The sequence below is a fragment of the Lonchura striata genome, chromosome 1 (assembly GCF_050655825.1).
Source record: "Lonchura striata isolate lonStrDom1 chromosome 1, ASM5065582v1, whole genome shotgun sequence".
Taxonomy (NCBI): domain Eukaryota; kingdom Metazoa; phylum Chordata; class Aves; order Passeriformes; family Estrildidae; genus Lonchura; species Lonchura striata.
In genome coordinates this window covers 103,366,586-103,387,857 of record NC_140703.1, presented here as the reverse complement: position 1 = coordinate 103,387,857, position 21,272 = coordinate 103,366,586, and the positions used below count along the sequence as shown (strand labels likewise).

Here is a 21,272-nt window from a genome sequence, read left to right as displayed (position 1 = left end):
ATGGTATTTCTTGCATTTCAGTTTGTTCACCTTTTAGTCCAGTAGGTAATATTTCCTCTCCATTCCAAGAATGGAGTGTTGCATGAGCACATTTGCAAAGGGACAAGTATTGAAGGCCTGATCACCCAACAGAACACGATGCTCATCCTGCTGCTACATATAATCATTCACTTATCATGTAAGGTACATGAAATTTTGTTAAAGAAAACAGTATCAAAGATTTCTCATTTCTTTCAGCCTCAATACCTAACAAACTGCCTCCACCTTTACCCCATTTTGGAATGCAAGTGCAATAGGGACACTTAGCTGGAATACAGTCTGACAGGACATGGCTGTGTGTTTGCAATCAGGACAGCCTGCAACATGGAATTCAGCAGTGCCAAATAACATGGTGAACATAAATATCACTTGCCATCAGTACTGATACAAGTAATGAAATGCATATTTCATTTGTGAGTTGAGGCTTAGAAGTTAATTACAGAGACATATTTGTTTTTATAATTATTATTTAAAAACCCTTCCTGAACCTTCAGTAAGGAAGATAGTACATATTTCTTTTTTTATGAAGAAACTATTACAGTCAAGAGGAAATCTTGCCCTGGGTTTTATACTCAGTATTTGACAACATATGTAAAATCACAACCGGATAGACTAAAACTCCTTACTTAGTGATTACATATCTAAAAGATTTCTTTTTTATATTGGCTCAGTTAACATTCAGCAAACACTGTGCTCATGGTACCCACACCTATGTGCTACTTTCTGACATAAGAATATTAATAAGTAGTTATTCTATTGGAATGTTAGATAGGTCTATCTACTCCAAGGACTCTTTTGTAAGATATGGTCAGGCACAAATTTTTATGAGAGGCAGCTGTTTTTCACAAATCAAGCTCTCAACTTTCTGCCTAAAATGTGCAGTTTAAAGATTAGGTTTTAGATTGTTCTCCCTTGATACATTTAAATCCTTTCAACATCACAGCTAGTCTATATCACTTCCTTATCCTAAAATTGGTCACTTGTTTATGTCTTTGTAATGCTGAAAGCAGAAAATAGACTGAAGGACTCATAGATAAATTTATTTAATCTCCAGAGCTACCATCAGTTAAAACAAAAACCCTAACATATTTTTTATCTAAAGAGCTGTAATTTATGTGACTGATAACTCCTGTTACAGAACAGGAGTGATTTTCAGGAAGGACTATATTTATACATGAAACAGAGAAGTGTAACAATTTTAACTGCTTTTTGGACCTCCAGTCAGTTTATGGAGTTCACAGAAATGTACCACATGGTAGAGAAGAAGACAGAACCCCACAAAATCAAGAGCCATGGAAATTATCTCTTTTGCTTTGTTTTTTAGGCCAATTAGATTTGACATAAAAGCTATTATATTAATGTGATTCATTGAAATAGTCAGTCCCCTAAATGTATGCTCCCTGGGGTCAACCATATACACATCACAGGGCAAAGCAACCTCCCAGTCCTGCCCACTATGAAAAAGCGAAGTCCTATCAAGCATCTTTGTGAAACAACAGCTTCAAACATTCATAGCATAATTGAAAAGGGAAACAGACCTCACTTCTCCCACTACCTCCACTCTCCTCTTTCTCTTTTCAGATACATGTTTTTTTTCCTACCAAGACATGAATTATATAATTAGAACAAACTCTATTTGGATATGTAAATTCTAACCATGAAATTAATACTGCAACATGTCAGGGTAATGTCTTATCTCCCTAGGAAACATGTATACACACACACAAACATAAATAGAGAAAGAGTTTAAAGTAGTAGTAGTAGTAGTAGTAGTAGTAGTAATAGTTATGATAATAATAAATCCAAACCATTTAGAAAGAATAATGTGAAATTCTGGTTAAGATTAAATTAATGGAAATTTAGTCACTGACTTTGTTGGAGTTGTTTGTGGGGTTTCTACATTCAATCTTGCTGAAGACAAGCTTCAGTTGTTGGCTTCAGTTTTTAAATCCTTGAAATCCAGTATTTTCCCACTAGGGGAATGCATGGCCAAACTGGATATCAACACCAATTTATGGTATCTGTGCTCTCCTTTTATGGAGAGTCTTCCAGATCCAGAAAAACAAATTATTTAAGAGGTTTTCATATGACCATTTTGTTTGGGGAGGGAAGATTAAACTCCTTCTCTTCAAGGAAGTATCATTTTCTTAAACCTGCATTTATCACCTGCTGTTCCTACTAAGCCAGTGTTAAGTATTGCACAAGCGTAATAAAGGAGGCATTGAGCAATCTGAATTAACGTAACTTTTTTTGTGTGTGTGTGTTTTCTCAAAAACATGAAAAACTAGTGGGATTGAAAAGTTCTTTGTTACTCAATTATCCACACTTGTTCCTCAGACCTGCTCAAGTGTATGTTTCCTTGGTAAGTGCATAGGAGTTTGCCTTTGGCTTCTATGCAAAACTGTCCAGATCCAGTGTAGTCCTAGAACTGTATAGATGGCATAGATGGCAGCTAAGCAGAGCAATATAAACACTGGATATCAAGTTCTTTGCATCGTTTTTAGGTCATTACAAATCAATTTGGTTTAGTCTCTCTATGTGTTACTGGACACCACCCAGCTGTATGCAATACACAGTTTAAATAAACAGAAATATAAATTCAGTGTTTTCCTTTTGTAAATGGCACAGTAATTTCTCCTAGTAAATTAACTTGGTCCGAGTGGAAAGAGAAAAAGTATTTTGAAGTAAGCCCCCTGCCTGTAATTACATTTCCGTGCTTGAAAATTCAGCAATTGGCTGATTTTTACCTAAAAAACATTCATCAGAGGTGTTGGATAGGCAGAGACAGACTTTGATTTATCTGTACACCAGTAACTATTCATAAAACAAGAAATACAGAAAGCTTTGTAACCTTGTACTACCAATGGGTAATGTGTCCAGGAGTAAGGTGGACGTCAGTTTCCAGCCTCATTGAACTTTTAGCCTTTCTGAGGAGACATCACTAAGCCACATTGGTACAGAGCACTGTCTGTGCATGTGTCAAAAGAGCACTTACACAGAATCACTAGACAGGTCTTCTCATAGACACATGATATTCTTAAGCATTGCATCCTTAACACTAACTTTAGGACAATTTTTTTTTTCTTCCTCATTGACCTCAGACATCCAGATCAGAAGTGAAGTAGTTAATAATTCTCACAGGTGATTTAAGCCAGGAAGAGAACAGAGTTTGTGGTCCTTAAGCTTTTGAGGTAGTGAAAGATGTTCCACTAAGCAAGGCAGAAAAAGACAAATGCCTCCTGGTTTTTTACTATGTGAGGAACTGCAAAGCACTGGCCTTGTGTCCAACTAAATGCCAGCTCCAAAGTATCCAAAGGCACCACTGATCTAAGCAAAATGAAACAAGCCTCTTCATCTACCCCCATTTCTTCTTCGCAAGTATTTATCTACAAAACTATGCTCATCATGTGGACTCTGCATCCTCAGACCTGCCGTCTGTGGAGTTCCTAAAATTTGACCCTGTCTTTTCAGCAACACTGAGAAGAGTTGTCGCCTAAAGCTCTAGCCTTTCCCTCTGCATGTGCTTTCCCCAGCTATGCCCTGGAGCCAGGCTTTTTTTCTCTTTTCAGCAGTGCCTAGGTACCAAACCTCCAGCCTACACGCAAGGAGCAGCTCCTAAGCATTTGATATAAAATGAATCATAGAAAATCCTGCCTTTTAAGAATATGCTTCATTCCAAGCAATTGAAAAGTGGAAGAGGAATGCCACAGCTTCAGCTTTCTGACGTCGTGATAGTGAAACTCATTTACACCACCAATAAGGCTGTTTTAAAGGCGAAGTAAACAAGAGAGAAGGCTGGTTTAAGCCTGAACACGTTGCCCACTAAGGAACGTGGAGCAGTTTATTCGCAGTGGTAGCTCCTGCCCCCGAGTTGGTTGCGCGCAGCCACCGAGCGTCCCCAGCCCTTGTGCCAGCGCAGCCGGCGCTGCTGCCGGGCCGGGGCCGCGCCCGCACCCGCGGGGCCGCCGGGCGGGAGGGGCCGGGCTCCGAGCCCGCCTTGCCGAGGGGCGGCGGGGCGCTCCCGGGCGGCTCCCCCGGCCGCCTCCGCGCCGGCTTCCCTCGGCTGTCCGCAGCACCTCCCTCGCCTGCCTCCGCCCCCGTCCAGTGGCTGTCCCAGCTGCCGGGGCCGCCGGCGCGCCTGCCGTGCCCAGTGCTGAGCGAGCGGCGCGGCCGGGACGGGACGGCGCGGCCGGGGCGGGCGCCAGGTGAGCGGCTGCGGGCTCGCGGGAGCAGCGGCGGCCGGGGGCGGCGGGCTCCCGGGGGCGGGCGGGACGGGCAGCGCGGCGGCTGCGGGATGGGAATCGCCCTGAGGCGGGTGGAGGTGAGCGACTCTGCGGGGCCGGCCGGGAGGTGCGCGGCTCCCTCGGGATGGGCTCTCCCGCCGACTCTTCCCGGAGGGGCGAGCGAGGCTAGGGCGGGGAGTCCCGCGGGGGCGGAGGAGCGCAGGTCGGGGAGCTCCGACCCTCGCGGGCGAGCCCCGCGGCTCCCGCTTAGTCGCGGTCCTGCCCCGGGAGGCGGCGCGGGTCTCGCCCGGCCGGGGGCTGCAGGGGAGGTCCGGGCGGGCCGGGCCCGTTGGGACTCGCGCCGGGCCGGTGCGGGCGAGGCCGCCGTGCGGGGCCGCGCTGCTCCCAGGTACACTCGGGGGCTGGCCGAAAGCTCTCCTTCGGCTCGCCGGTGTTATCTTAAGTGCTTAATCAGTCAGCGGCGAGAAACGTTTAGTACCGGTTAAATTGGCCCAAAAAGTGACTGATTTTAGTAGAGGCGTTGGTGGGGTTTGAATGCCGTTTAGACGAAGAGACAGGGTAGTGTCCCGATGGGACAGTATTGCTAGATCGGGGTTTGCTCTCAAACCCGTTTTCTGTGGGAACAGGTGCAGAGAATATATTCAGCTTAATAGTTTTCCCTACTTCTTTTGTATACATTCTGCCAGGAAACCTGTATCGATGAAAGTGATTATTTCGAGTGGGAGGGTTGTCTTGGTTTTTTTTTTTTTTTTTTTTTTTTGTCATGTTCACTGGCTCAGTGTGCTAGAAGCATCCTTTCTTTACTGAATTTATTTTTGCTTTGGAAATATATAGGTTTCTTCATTCATGGATAATACTTGTTACAGTACTGAACTCTGTTGCTTTACTGTGTTATTTTCTTATATTGATTTATGTGGAAACAGGGAATAAATGTTTGTAAACTAGTTCAAGATGTGTTTATCCAGCAAATTAAATGTGTGATTGTACAAGCCTAGGCGGGTTTGGACTGCCATGAAATCACAGAATTGGTAATGTTGGGAGGAACCACAGTGGATCATCTGAATCAACCTCCCTGCTCAAATTAGTTTGAGCTGATCCTGAAGGTGTGTTGGAATGGGCTTCAACATGAGCCAAAATAGAGTTTACAATGTCCAGATCTAAGAGATATCAATCCCAAAGCAAATTAGTTGTGTCTTGAGTTCTGTCACTTGTACTGAAAAAGTAGATCTGGTGTTATGTGTGTCTACTCAGAACACGTTCCTCCTCACTGTTGCTTGCATAGGCTAACAGAGTACATCATCACCAGAAGAGAACTGCACGAGCTGATATTCCTGTTCTTAAGCTTTTGACCTTAAGGGTATTCCCAGGTGGAAAGCAGACTTCTGTAACTGTTTCCATGGGGGAAACAAGCAAAATTTGTTCCTCTGCTAGGTGACCAGTAGTGTGTTTATTGAATTAAAGTAAAGAATGAAAAACATGTCTTTGCTTAGGAGGATCTCCAAGTACTTGTCTTCACTGAGGAAGCACACTTATAATTTAATGATGAAGACAAATCTTTGAAGTGGATTGCTGTGAAAGAAGATGCAGGAAAGAAATTGCACATAAACAAAATTTGCTCAAATACAAATTGGAGCCACAAAATTTTCTACTTACACTGTAAAATAATATTATGTCATTTCTACTATGGTACCAAGTGAAATAGTGTTATTGGTATCTTTACTAATATTACTTTAGTGTCTTAAGGTAATTTGGTAGATCAAATGGAGTTTGTTAGCATGTTTTTTTTCTTCAGTGCCTTCCAAATTTAATGTTAAACTTCTGTTTCTTATACATCAACAGAAACTGGCTCAGATTAGGGCCAGTTGGAGAGAGATGAAGGACTAGATTCCCATTCTCAAGTTAATTACTCCATTTACAGTTTTTGTGCTGTGAGTACTCTTAGGTCTTCCACTAGTAACTGTAGAGTGCTGGCAGATTGAGAAAGTTTGAGAGGTCACGGGAGAATAACTCTTGTTAAATGTGAACAAATTTTAGTTCTTGATATGTAGCATGATCACTGGCCTTGGCAAATGCAGTTTAGCTTAAAAACTGTAAAACTTTGAAATCTTGAGTTTCATGTTTTCAGTGGAATATTAGATTAGATTATTTGAAAACCAAAGTAAGGGTAGTTCATGCAAATAATCTCATAGACTCCAGTGTAAAAATTAGCATGAATAAGTCATGTTATTTGCCCTGAAATGTTAGCTTTATGATAAATGGTAAGTCTACTAGTGGCTTGTATATCTAGCTTCAGTTCCAGATGCAAGGGTTTAGAGACTATTCATTTGTTGGTAGGTGTTACTCAGCTTGTGAACATGAATGGAGTTGATAGTTTTGTTTGTTAGACAGATGTTATGAGGGTCTTACTCTTTCCAGTCATAAATTCCTGGTGGAGTTATAGTTTGGAAAGGCTTTATAATTGCTTTATGAAAAAGACAGGCTTGTATAACTATATGGTATTAATAAGATTCAATTGCTTGAGAGTCTTGCATTCTTTTTGTGACAAAATACCTTTGAAATTTATTGTTGTTCAGGATGGGCAAAGGGTCTTTTGTAGCTGACATGAAATGAAAGACCAAAAAAATAGATCTCAAACTCCTTCCTGCATGAGTCACATGGATTTGTCTTCAGGTGTGAGCTGAATATTTTGTATGCCACAGGTATTTAACCTGTGATTGCTACCTCCATCAGATCCAGGATAGTCTTTTTGCAGGTGTCGTGCAGTGGAACTGATACAAGGTTTTAGAAGTGCGTCTGGCAGATTAAGTCTCTGACTCAGCATTTTCTGTCTTTCTTTTATTGATGACTTTTGTAACACAGAACTTTAAATACTGTTTGGCACAACAGCTGCTTTTCAGCTAGTGCCAGATAAAAATGTGATTTTGTTCTGCTCTAGGTCCTATTCTGCTGGCTTAAATATGGTGTTCTTAACAGCGCGGAGAAAAAGTATAGTTAGTAACATAATGAGCTTATTTTTGTTTATTTTAAAAGAAAACTGTAGAATGACAGTTATAATAGATGAGCCAGTAGATAGGATATAAATACTTTATAAAATTCCTTTGTCTACTTAAAATAATTTTTCAGTCTGTAGAATTTATAGAAAATTGCTAGAATTTAGCACAATATTTCTGTTTAGTGAAATTTGCATGAGTACCTCAAGGGATGTGATAGTTATCAAAAAATAACGCCTCACAAATTAAGCACCATTTTCTCATTTATGGTGTTCCTTAAAGGAACAATTGAGGACTTAAGGTCTAAGAGATCCATCAGAAGGTTTGCTGGAAGTTGCCATGTTTGACACGTCTAGAAATGGTAGAATTAGAAAGACAAATAATAATGTGATTATGATAATTGTGGAAATGTTGTTGTGCATATATAACAAAACTTACCTTTTACTGATACTTTTAGTGGTCAAAATATTATCTGAGTAAGTCCCTTTCTTTAGAGAAAAAAAGGACTGTACCTCTCTGCCTGGATTTATTAAATATTTAAGCATGCCTGATTGTGAATGCTGTTAAATTCCCTGTTTAAGTTCTAAAGTTCCCAACCACACTTAGAATTCCTTTGTTTCTTTTGCAACAAATTAATTATGGACATAAGCTGACTGAATGGGTTTCTGATGGGATTTGTGTTTTGAAGTGATTTTTTTCCTCGATTATTCATAGCATAGTCCATGTGTTCATATAAGTTGGATTAAAAATGCTTTCCTTTTTTCACCCTCATCTATGTTTCGGCAAGTCAGCAATGTGGCGATTGTAGTTTATTTCTGAGAAGGTGAATGACTTTTTTTATAGAGGTGATGATGGTGGAAAAAGCCATGTGGCTTGTAGTTGTACAAAGTGAATTTTTTGAGCTGATACATTTGTGGGGGTGCACACAGGAATGGCTCAGATTTGAATAAACTTTTCTGGAGCTGTTTTCAAGTCATCTACTCACCTGTGTGATGATTTCCAAGTGTTTATGAATGTTTGCTGTTGACTAACTTGTTTCAGTTGTGGTAGTCTAACATGGGCAATGGTACCATCTCCTGTTCCTCTGCAGACACTTATATTGAACTTTGAGGAGGAGAAGTACTAAAGGAGGCCCAGAATGCTGTTCTGGCATAACACTGTTTCCTAGAACCTCTTAATAGAGGTTCCCTAAAGATATACCCCATGTGGAGACTGAAGTGCCAATATGACTGTATTTCCTTAGGCTGTGTAGGGTAATGGTGCTATATTCTAGATCAGAATTCTAGTGGGACTTTGGAACATGTTTGCTTCAGTGCAGCCATTCCTTCCAAACTTCCAGAGTTTTATCTCTGTGGTACAAACTATTAGTTTTGGTCATTGGGCTGTTGACTGAAAAGTCTGAGAGACTGCTATAAACCACCCCCACCCCCCTCTTTCAACCAAAAATCTCCATCAAATACTCTGCTTCTTGGCTTCCAGAGACATTTTAATGGCTCCAAGTACAAGATCCAAGAGACCTGTTAAGTCCATAGAGTGAAGCTTAGGATGAAATCAGTTATTTTTAGGGTGTTGCTATTCAAGTCAAGAGAACTTGGAAGAGAGATGTGAAAGAAAAGTATAAACTGAGCAGAAACAATTATTTACTTTTTCTTTTCCTTCACTTATGGTAAGATGAAACTTTCAGAACTCTTTTTTTTTTTTTTTTTTTTTTCTTTTTTTTTGTAAAGTAGGAAAATTGAAAGCATGAGCTGGACAGTCTTATTTTTGGCATGCCTAGCACTCACCTGACTCCTCATAGCCTGCTTACATTGTTCACTGATATGAATATTTGAGGTTTAGAAAAGTCTTTGTCTTTCTCTCTCCATCAAATCAAGTCCTGTAGCTGAATACAAAGTTTTTTGAAAACTTTTTGTGCACTTTTTTGTGCTTATATCTCTGTATACCCTTTCTTATGCTTTTGTATGGCTCAAGGTGCATGCATAGTGTTCTTTTAATCTTTTCTGATGTGCCAACCTTTGTGTGGTCTTCTACTCTGCAGAACACTTCTTGTTGTTTCCCACCTCCATTAAACCTGTATACTTCCATACCATAAAGTATTAGTGAAAATGTAAGCAACCTGTCCAAAATTGAAATAATCAGACTTCTGGCAAACTACTTTTATTGCATCTTTGCTTGTTGTGCTTCATGAGTACTTTGTAAACTCTTTTAAGAGGAAACCTGCTCAGGCATTGTCAGTGAAGGGTTTTTTAGTTTGCTCTAGAATTAATAGAGGGTATGGGTAAAACTGTGCTCTTGAGGGAATACACCATGCAGACAAGGATTTCCTGGATAGTTTAAAATTTTTATAAGAGCTAGAGAAAGGTCTCTTACTCATCTCCCGGGTGACCATTGGATATGAAACATTTCCAGTTTGGGTAAGAGGGAACAAAACTTTCCTGTAATTGCCCCCTGTCCTATTTTTGCACTATCTAGAGCACAAGTTGCAGTACAAGATAATTAAGTACCAAAAGTGCAGGTTTTTTGGCCCTAAAGTCCATAAGGGAGATAACACATTCCACTCCTGATTCCTAAGTAATTAAGTTTGTTCTTTAACATGAAGGGAGCTCTCTAGGGGGAGATATGTGAGTTTAATTGAAGGCAGACCTTGGCTTGCACAGCTGGGCATTTATAAAATAAAATATATTAAAGAGGGATTCTAATGCCAGTATCCTGTAACAGTTGAAAGGCTAAACGAAAGAATGGATTTCTCAGAGAGTTCACCTTCCAGTTTTCTGAAGAACTCAATGAACCAGCTATGAGTTTTGCAGATGACTGATGTCTGTGCTTAAGTGGCTTTTTGCTCTCTATAAACCAACTTATTAAAAAATAAAATATTTAATATCTTAGAAAACAGTGATGATTTATGTCAGGAGGAAGGTCCTTGAACTTGCACACATTACATTACAGTCTTAGAAAAAGCTGGTGTTTTACATAAAGTGGCTATATAGAATACAGTTTTTACAGACATGATTAACACTGGAAAAAAAATAAGGAAAACCAAACTGTTATTATCAGACAGTAATAGTCCTATTACTGTCTTCTGGAAAAACACATAAGGAACCCCCCATGGAACAACAATTTGAACTCAATGGTGCTACTTCTGCTGTTAAGTCAGTAAATTCCATATGTGCCAAGATTCACTGTGACACAATAGTTTCCAACATAAGCGTCTTCCCTATTACATCTAAGTTGCTTCAGCCAAAATTTAAAAAATAAAATTAAAACTTCACTTCATTTTGGTTCCAGTCTGGAAAATATAAGGAGTTGATGGAAGAAGTCTACAGTCTTACATTCTGAAAGGAAAGACATCAAGGAAAAACCTGGGCAGTTTGATGTGTTTTCTTCCTTGTTTTAGCCTTTTGTCACCTGGTATAGACTTGAATAAGGCAGAATATCACAGAAGAGCAGCCAGAAGCTTACCATTCCTTATTATCCTCCTCCTAAGCAGTAGCTTCTATAAATTTGGGAAAGATTTTTATTGAAATCCACTATCTTAGTAGGGGATGAATAATACAGGAAATTGAATGATACCCAAAGACCATGGATTAAATAAGTGTGGCTTAAACAAAGCAGTTTGAGGTACAGAAATAGACAGCATGATTGGAAGTAAATGAATGATTGCTTTGGGCCATGATTTCCAACGTAAGGTTCTATAAGCAGCTGTTTATGCATTGGCAATGAGAACCTGCTCTGGCTAAAACTTAGCATAAAAGAACTAATAGCTTATTAAATGCAGTAAGTATGTATTCTCAACAGGAATTGTGAAATTTGGATGTGAAATTTTTCCAAAAGTGATGTAACAAAATATGTTACAGAACACAACTGCTGTGTTTATGTTTTGCACTTTCTTTGGCTTTAATCCCATGAAAATATATCTGCTGTACTATGAGGCAAGTATCTGCTGTACTACAAGGCAAGCAGTTGCTGAAGGTAAGTGCTAAATGTCTTGATATATCCCATATGGGTGCACACTTGGAAAGTTGTAAAGTAAAATAGCAGGACATAAGCTAATTATTATTATTGATAGGAATACAGACCCCTTTTTTATACCATCTTCCTGTCTTTGTTTCCACTAATGTCTGTAATTTGCAGAGTGTGATATTAATGCAGAACTGTGACATGTATAACACAACAGTCAAACAAAAGAAGTCAAATTTTTCAAAATAAGTTTGTACATTTGTTTCAAGAAAAGCACTCTCAATTATAGTTTGACTTTCAAATTAATAAGATGGTGTGAAATGTTGTAAGACCTGGGTACAAGGTTGTCATTGGTCAAAATAAGACACTCTTCATGGAGAGCAAACAGGACATAACAGATTTATGCCTGAGCCTTTAATTTCTGTGTTTTGAATTTTCATTTTTTCTGCTGATCATAAAGAAATGTAACAGCCTAGTTGTAACTGAGAAAGTGAAGCCAGCTGGTTACATCTTTACCTGAAGTCTGTGCACAGAATTCTTTCCCACACTTGGGTAGCTCAGTAACTGTTGTACTTAATTAGATTTGCTTGATATACACGTGAAAATTTTTCATCCTGCTGCAAAAACTATGCATAGTTGTTCTGGGCTCCCTGAGTCACACTGTATTAATCTATTATGAAGAAAAATACAAATGTTCATTTGAACACATGAGCAAATTAATAACAAATGAAAATAATCCCGTATGCCTAATTCTGTAATGTTCACAACTATGTATCTGCAATTACATTACTGTTCAGGATCATTAAGAATAAAGATCTAAGATTCTAATACAGGAAAGGGTTTAAATAAGTTTAAGAAGAACATAATGACCAAATGTTTTGGTATGTATTATATGATCTTTATTTGAATAGATATGGCGAAATTGTATTTTATATATTGTTTTTTTTTCTTAAAAAATGTACCAAAGATAGCAGCATATTTTTCTTTGGTAGTGTCTTAACAACCTTGTTGCAAAAATAAAGGAACAAAAATATTATTTTCCCAACTCTTTTAATTGTATATTTTATATCAACATTGGAACAGGTCTTGAACTAATGTAAGTGTTCAAAGTTGAGCTGACCATGTTAGTATTTCACTTTATACTCATGTTATCTGGATTTTATTGCTTTGCCTGGGATCATTAATTTTCCTTCATAGCTTTGAATAGTTTTGGAGTTCTTGCTGTGACTGTGTTCAGTCAGCAAGAAGCTCTGATTCTGTCCCTACTTGTCTTTTCCAGACCCAACTCTGGAAGTGAGTACAATGTCAAAAAACCCCAGATGAGACAAAAACCTAAATGTACAGAAAGTATTTATTACAGCCTTTTGTTTAAACACTGGACAAATATTAGCAAAGCTTCCTCTGAAATGCCAGAGTTAGAGGAAGGTCCATTCAAACTCCTCAGGGCTACAGAATGCTGAGACAGGGCTGCAATCACTACCAAGAATTTCTTGGCTCCTGTACTCAAATTTAGGTTTTTGTAATGTAGTTTTTATTTCTGGGGGTGGGACACTAACATCATTGTCTAATGAGCTCTGCCAAACAAAACAGAAGGCCTGCTTGGTGGTTCAGGAGTAAACCTCTGTCCTAGTCAGCTCATTTCATGTGTATCTGTTTGCAGGAGTGAGGCTTAAGGAGAAAACAAAAAGCAGAGAATGTAGGTGTGTTCTCAATCAGTATCATATGTGACACAAAGCAAGCAGCTTGCCTCTTTACTACCAGCATCAATGGCTACTTGTGGATGCCACTGAGTATTTTTGGGCTCCATCCAATTCACATTTCAATTCTTGGTGTCTAGGTAGTAGGGAAAAGGGATTCTGGAAGTTGAGTTTGTTTTGTTGTCTGAATGCATTACTATGGATTGATGGTTTAGTGTACAAAAGATTTCCCATAAAATGGAAGAATAGATATGTAGCTTCATTTTGCTTGGAAATGACCTAATTTGAGACTAGACTGGGAAATGTAAATAAGCAAAGAAAGGAAACAGTTTTTGGATGAGCATCTCTTTTAACCCTTTTAACAACTGTGTAAGTGCACAGTCCTTGAAGTTGTCAGGTATATTTAAGCGCAACAATTTTCATTATCAGATTCTTAGGCTAATTAATTTAATTCTGCTACTTAGGTTGCTTATGGAACAACTTTATTAATACATTATTTTAGGCATTCAGAGAAGCAAGCTGAGGACAGGTTTGAACGTTTCCTGGGGATCTTTAGAAAGCAAGGCCCAAATTTGACATTTCTGTCCTTTTTTTACTTGTTTTTGTTTGGTTTTGATCTGCTCCTGCATAGGAATGGGTATATTAGGTATGGCCATTGTTTTAGCATATGATTTATTTTGTCAGCTTTTTTTTTATTTATTAGAAGAATTTATTTTTTTAATTTGTTATTAAATGTTGCATAATTCTTGAAACTACTGGCAGCAATGTTGCAGTGCTCTTTATTTTTTTTAAATCCTTTGTTTTATGCTTTCTATGTTATGTTGTTATATTGTTATAATTTATTTGCATGTATGTTTAATCAATTTTCAGTTTCAATTACTTAGCAACTTCACTGTTTCTTAGTTTATTCCTGTGGCACTTCTTTGGCAGAGTTCAGCCCATAGTAACCATTGTAAATTAATAAATATTTACATTTGTGTGAATCTTGCAAAAACATTACATTTTAGCCCCAACCTTAAAAAAAATTTAAAACTCCTGAAAGAGTTCACCATTTAGCAATGCCTGAAAAGAAGGGAAGCTACTGCAGCCTGACACAGCATGAGCAGAAGTACAGTGCAGTTTGTGAGCAGTGTGAGTGTTAACCAATACACTTGCACATGCACCCAACTTGTGATGACCAAGTTAAACTTCTGGTGTCAGGCAGAATTCTCTGATCTACCCTAAGGCTGATGCATGGAAGATACTCAATATATAAAGTTTACTGCTTTGCATGTTTCAATAATCAGCTACAGAATCACTTGCCACTCTGTAGCTAAACTTTTTTATATAAGAAAAAGCACCTGAATGTTTATTTCAGCATGCAAAGTATTCAGATGACCTTTTTTTGAAAAGATCTTAAAAAAAATCATGGAATGACATCTCTTATAATAGGAGGCATATTCTTTGTCCTACACATTTTCTTTTGTCCTGTTGCTCACATTAAACAGAAAGGTGAACAAACCAAGTTTTCATGATATTGTTCATGAACTTGCTGCCCACAGGTATTTGTAGCTGTTAGAGTGTATGGGTAGTGGACTGAAGAGATGCTTTCTTACATACTTACTGAGATTATTAAAGCTTTTGGACAACCTTTCTATGATTGTTCTGTCAGCTTTTGTTTGTGTTTTATGTTGTTGTGTGTGAATCTTTTGTTTGTTTTTCAAGTGCTGAAAGTCTTATTTATGCAAGGAGCCATGGCCATGCTCTGATGTGTTTGTAGTCTTTGGAGAATTAGAGCTTGGATGGTTTTCTTTGGTTTTGGGCTTTTTTTTTTCCTTTCAGCAAACATTTCTTTCTCTCTTAGTGTCTGGGCAATATATGTGCGCAGAGTATCTGTGCATTTCTGCGCAATATATACCCAATAGTATAACAGGGTTGAGAAGATTTATGCTCATGTTGGAAACATATTTTGTCATAATGTCTATACACCTACGTGTTTTCTAGTCATTGTGGTTTATTTATTTATCTGCTTCTTCTAGAATGGTTGCCTGGGGAAAACAGCACTGCTGTGTTGGCAGAATACAGGAGATTTTGTTGAGATTCAGGATTGTTCAAGCAGTCTTTTTACTTCAGTTGTTCTTGGCTACAGCAAGCAAAGGTAAGAGAATTTTTTCCTGATTTGTCTGGTGTTGGTATTCTAAATAAATACCATTAGTCTTGATGAATAGGACTTTTGAATATATTCAACCAGGCTAATTTTTGCCTCTTGAAATCAAGAGGAAAACCTGTCACTAAAAAGAAATGAAAAGTTGGTGCTTAGCATTTTGGATGTTTTTTATGTTTTCATAAAAAATAATTGGTAGTAACTTCTTCTAGGCTGTGGATGAGGAGAGAACCAAAACAAAATTTGTAATAACAAGACGAATTATTGCTGGGTTTTTTTTGAGCTGAAAGTGTTACTATTTTCAGAACATGTTGTTAAATCCTTTACACTGCTCTTAGAAAAACACCACAAGATCCTTTGAGCTTTGCTCTATTTAGGGCGTGTGTGAGTGTAGAACATCTGCATTGATCTTGGTCATGGACCTGAATATGGCTAAGGAAAAGGTAGTAAGGCCCAAAACATGTAAGAGAAATGAAGTATTTGAACTTGGCAATTTATGCTCTTTATGTAACAGTAAATGAAAAATAAATTCATAAGGTTCTTGTGGATAACTGATACAGTGATGTTTCTGTGTAAGGTTAAGTAGAATAAAGTGAGGTCAAATAATTTGTGTTTTTTCATAGCTGATCTGTAAACTGATGGTTAGTCTGTTACTGCTTTGGACATCAGCTGATAAAGATAATAGTGCTTGTCATTCATAAAGCTTCCTTTATCAATAGTGTGTAGTGCATTTATCATGTTAATAATGTGCTTAGTGTATTAAAAAAATTAGAATGTTTTTTGCTGTGTACTTAATGGCTAGTTTCAGAACCTTCTTTCTGTGTCATGGCATGTTATTTTACTCTAGGTCAGAACTTGCAGTTCTGATTTAGTGACTGATTTTTTCAATTTAAGTATGCCTGCTTAACGATGTTGTACAACCAATGACGTTTCATGATTTACTGACTAGATTAGTTTTGACTCTAATTCTCCAGATACAGTAACTTTTACAAAATGTTTATATTGAGACAGAATCTGAGATTCAGGTGATAAACCTGCTGATAAGATGGAGAGGTATTAACCTCTTGTACTTTAAATAGTAAAAAGGACAGAGCTGCTCAGCAGATCGACGGATGTCATAGAAGAACTTTTCCAGGGAAAATTTAACTATATCTAAAGTTCTGAAGAAGCAAGCAAAGAGGGATTTCATTTTTCACCTTTATATAGCTTATAACTGTCATTAATCATCAAGGAAAGCTAAACTGACACAAGAGTGTGTTTATGTTTTCCCCCTATTTTATTGGAGTGTTTTGGTTTTAGGCTGTCAGTAGTTGGTACTGTCAGCAGCATCTCTACTCAGCTCTCTCCTCATCTGAGGTGTCAAAGTATGTTTGTGTTCTCCAAAAAATATGAAGAGAGAAGATCTTCCTGTGTTCTTTTTGATGCTCAGGATGCTGGATAATGTGATCTTGTTTGTCCCCAGCTAAACAAATAAAACTGTGAATGCAAAAGAGGGATGAAATTGATTTTGGGGAAACAGTTCTTAGCTTCAGATTTTAAAAATATTCAACAGAATCATGTGACCCACACATAGAAAGTTTACCGTTTTAGACTTTTATAAAACAGTGATGAGCTCCAGGTGGAATACGTGGGTATACAAGAATCTTTTGACATCTCTTAATGGACTGTAGTGAGCCAAATGTGTCACAGGTGGCAAACACTTGCAAGGAAGTTAATAACTATTGCTACTAGTTAAAAGCCAGATTGTACAGACATACAAACTAGTGACTGTTTTTATTTAGGGGAATACCTGACTGTATTAATGCTCAGCTGTATACTGATACAGTGGTTATTAGTAATATAAGGAAAATAACACTGGTGCTTATGTACTGAGAGAATCTGCTCCTGTAGGTCTAATTCTTAATACCTACAGTTGGCTATCTCTTGTAATGATACCAATTATCACAGTCTAAAAATGTTTAGAAAAAAGAGATGCAGTTTTGGTTTATGTTGTCATTCTCAGAAAATTAATTTTAAACATTTGGATATAAGTGCATACATTTCAGGATTTCTTTTAGGGCTTATGAGGGCAAACCCCCCAGGTTTTACATCTCTTAGAGATAAGTGTCAGAGTCCAGGACATCCCTCTGGCTGCCCTGGCTGTCTCAAGACCCTGGCAGGGGGCTCGGAGACCCTGGCATGAAGTCAAAAACACCGGTGACTTAGATTTTAGCCCATGGAAAAGGCCACCAACTCTGTACGAGGAATTACAAGCCACAAGGGTTTGAGTAGTGTGATCTTTGGATTAACACAGGGTGAAAAAGTAGAATTTTGGGATTTTTTAGACTAGGATTCAGGGGGTCGAGATGCAGGGATTTGGGTGTGTCCTAGCCTACTTCTCCTTCTACTCGTCCTCCGTGTCTTGGTGTGATGGTAACACTTTTCTATTGGTTTAAGGTAGAGACTCACTGTCTAACATAGATGATAGGTATTGGCACAATATTGTAAACATAATACACATAATTTTTGATATAAAATGTAAATGCTGCCCGAGGCGGAACGCAGAATGCCATGGCCTCCTTGCTAGATGGAGCTCGGCAGGTCAGAAAAAGAATGTTGTAGCTAAGGACCTTGAGAAGCTGATCCTACACATTTCAGACTCCTTCTTTGGCTGCACTGGCTAGGAAACAAGGATTTTTACAATCTTGGGGTCATTCCGGCACCGCAGACCCTGAGAGTTAAGTATAGTAAGAAGAAAAATTTTCATTTCTGAAAAGGCTTATGTGCCCAAATACAGCAAAAGACATTGAATAGTTAGCCCATGATTGCTACTGAATGGAATTTCCTTCACTCCGAATTGTGTTTTTTTTTTTTTTTAATTATTATCATTTTATAATAATAAATTATTATATTTTCCTTACTCTGTATTTTTCTTCTCTGGAGCTGTTCAAAGCATTCTTTCCCTTATGCTCCCTTTTCTGTGCTGTGGTGATAAAGGTGTGTTCATGGCTACTCTTTGGAATTTATTGCATTGTCTGTATGCAAGGAGACTACAGGAATGCCTCTGTTAGAGCACAGGCAGTTCCAGCTCCTCAGTTCTGTGGTCAAGGGTGGGTCACAGCCCACAACCACCATTGCTAGAGAAAATAAGTGATGATTAGCAGATTTTCTAAAGGCTTTACTGTAATGTCATCTCCTGCTTACAATGCATCCACCCACATGTCAAGGAGACTTAGTCAAGATAATACTGATAATTCATTTCTAACATAATACTGTACTGCACTCACTTGGAACAACAAAGTGCATTTTCATATTAAAATTTCCAGCCTTTCTTGCAACAATTCAGATAGTATTGGTATCCTCTTAATTTTGGCAGTTCTTTTTGGCACATTTTTTTATAACTGTTTAGAGCAAAGTGGGCCAGCTTTTCAGAAGAGTAGACCTTTCTGTGGAAACACTTTTCTTAGTTTGAATTAATTCTTTAGGCCTCGCATGTTGATCATCAGCAGTCTTTTTGGATTATATAAAGCAGACCAGAAGAGCCATCAGAAGATTTATCTCATTTTGCATAATTTCTTTTGGCTATCTGTCTTACAACTGTTTTCATCTACAAGTCTGTGTCCACTCCGGCTCCTTTGACAACTTTGAAGTCACAATTTCCCTAAAGAATGTAATAAAATTTAGCGTCCCTTTAATCCACTATTGGCTTATCAACACTGCTTTAATGCTTAATATGAAAGCAAGCCTCTCTCAGAATTCATTCACTTCCAAAACCAAGTCTGCTGATGATACTTCAAGTTTTGATTAGTATTTCTGCTCAGGAATGGAATTCCAGTCTGTCAATTTGGATAGTTAACAGTAACTTCAAGTTTTGAAGCTGTGTCAGGAAACTTCCTTTACCAGTCAATTTCTACTTAATAATGAAAGACTTGAGCAATTTTTTTATTTGGAAAGACTGTCACCAGTATTGGCATTTAACTAGCTGGCTATTTCCTTTATAAAATTGGTTTCCTTATGACCTGTCCATGCTGTCAGATGGACATCTGTTTTAATTTTACTTAAAAAGGCAAGTATATTTGAGCCCCCATTTTGAAAAATCTCATATTCTGTGATGCTTTTCCCTCCCATCCAGTCTTCCTCATCCAGCTTTTAAGTAATTTTAAAAATTAGTTTTCCATACTGAAATATTCTTAGTTGGGTATCCCAGATTTTCCTTTCAGACTCTGACAAGTGGCCAAACTGAATAAGTAAATTCATGCTTCAGCGTTAGGCAGGGGAGGCTGGCTCTTTGGTCAAGTATGTCTTTCTTCTCCTTTGCCATTTGGAACCAATCTAAGTATTAATTCACCATTCAGAATCCACTGCCTGCTAGTTAGGATTTTCACCTAATTTTAGCCTGTACCCAGAGAGGTTTTTTTGGTCTATGGCCTTGCATGGCACTTCTGTCACGTATGCTGAACTTCAGGAATGATTCCAGGTTGTGAAAAATGCCTGCAAGCTTCTGCTAGTTAGCATCACAGAGAGACTCTCGAATCTATAGGGTGCAACAAGAATAGGTATCAATGACTTTGCTTGAAACTGGATTGATATATTCTCTGTCTCAAACATTTCTGGTAGCTTGTATCTATCAAGTTGCCCTTGGAAGTTAGGAACTTTTTCCTTGTTTTCCTTTGTTGCTATTGAAAAATAAATTCGAGAGCCTGGAGATCAAGAGACAGAAAAGTTGTCAGAATTGGCCTGATGAAAGCTGGTGCTCTGGTTGCCTGAGAACATTACAGAAGAACTGGCTGTGATCTTGACAGCTAACTAGGACTATGAACATAATCTGCCCTGGAAAAAAAGCCCTGATCCAAGTTGCCTGGAAGTTTTTCTTCTGACAGAGGAGCTAATGGAAAATGTTTTTTCCTATGTTGGATGATCTTTTTCTGCTTTCCAACCCTGACCTATCATGATTAATCCTATACATCCACTGGAGTGTACATAAAACTTCTGCATATATTGATAAATAATTACCTCCTTAAAGATGTCAGTAGTGTGTTCTCTTACACTGGCTGAACATCTGACAAACTGTTTCATTTTTCTGTTGTTCCATTTCATGTTCCAAAGGAACTTATTTTGTTGCTGCTGTGTGCATCATAAAGCAAGCAGCCATGATAATGATTATGCAATTATGATACATGATTATGCGATTCAAGTGTGCATATTTCCACAAAATAGGAGTCAGCTCCAAGGGTTCACATCTACAACCACAAAAGTCTGTCCTTTCCTGTACTGGAGCAATGGAAAAAATGAGGCACCCACAAGAACTGAACAATTGTGCTCAAGCTTCAGTGTTTGGGGCATTGTCTGTAGCTAACTGTTTTATAGAGAAGGTGCCCACTGGACCTGTTGTTCATGAACAGAGAGGGTTGGTGTATGATGTGATGGTTGGAGGCCTCAGCAATTACAAAATTATTAGCTTTCGATTTTTGGAGACTTAAGGAGGCGACTCAGCAGAACTGCCACCTTGGACTTCTGGAAGGGAGACTTTGGCAAATTTAGGGGATTGGTTGATGGAGTCCTTTGGGAAGCAGCCCTGAAGGAATTCTCAAAGGGGCAGAAGCAGTTCATCCCGTGCTGAAAGATGAGCCAGTGGGGAAGATGACCAGCCTGGTTGAACAGAGAGCTTTGTCTGGAACTCAGGAAAGAAGAGGTTATGACCTTCGGAAGAAGGGTCAGGAAACTCAGGAGGACTACAAGGATGCCTTAAGATGAGGCAGGGAGAAAATCAGAAGGGCCAAAACCCAAGTAGAATTTAATCAGGCTACTGCCATAAAAACCAAAAATTTTTCTATAAATACATTAACAACAAAAGGGTGAAGGAGACTCTCCAGCCTTTATTGGATTAAGGGGGAAATGTGGTGACAAAGGGTGAGGAAAAGGTTGGTGTACTTCATGCTTTCTTCACCTTAGTCTCAGAGTACCCAGCCCCCTGAGCTGGAAGACAGGGATGAGGAGCAGAATAAAGCCTCAGTTGTGTGAGGTTTGACAAGGCCAAAGGCCAGGTCCTATGCTTGGGTCGTAACAAACCCATGCAGCACTACAAGCTTGGGGAAGAGTGGCTGGAAAACTGCATTATAGAAAAGGATCTGGAGGTGTTGACCAACAGCTGCTGAACATGAGCCAGTGTGTGCCCAGGTGGCCAAGAAGGCCAGTGGCATCCTGGCCTGGGTCAGCAATAGTG

At 38.7% G+C, this 21,272-nt stretch overlaps 1 protein-coding gene across 4 annotated transcripts in view; it reads left to right on the top strand.

Moving 5' to 3' along the window:
* Window positions 1-4,085: 4,085 nt before the first annotated feature.
* The window catches only part of ADGRG2 (adhesion G protein-coupled receptor G2), a 59,179-nt gene continuing 41,992 nt past the window's right edge, over window positions 4,086-21,272 (top strand). For 2 of the 4 annotated variants that reach the window (XM_085559167.1, XM_021552934.4), the window contains exons 1-2: window positions 4,086-4,244; window positions 14,946-15,064. In XM_085559167.1, coding sequence (XP_085415293.1) covers window positions 14,947-15,064 — 118 coding nt within the window. In that variant the 5' untranslated portion in view covers window positions 4,086-4,244; window position 14,946. Of the gene's footprint in view, window positions 4,361-14,945; window positions 15,065-21,272 lie in introns of all 4 variants that reach the window. The other 2 variants (XM_085559172.1, XM_085559160.1) reach the window with 1 other exon arrangement.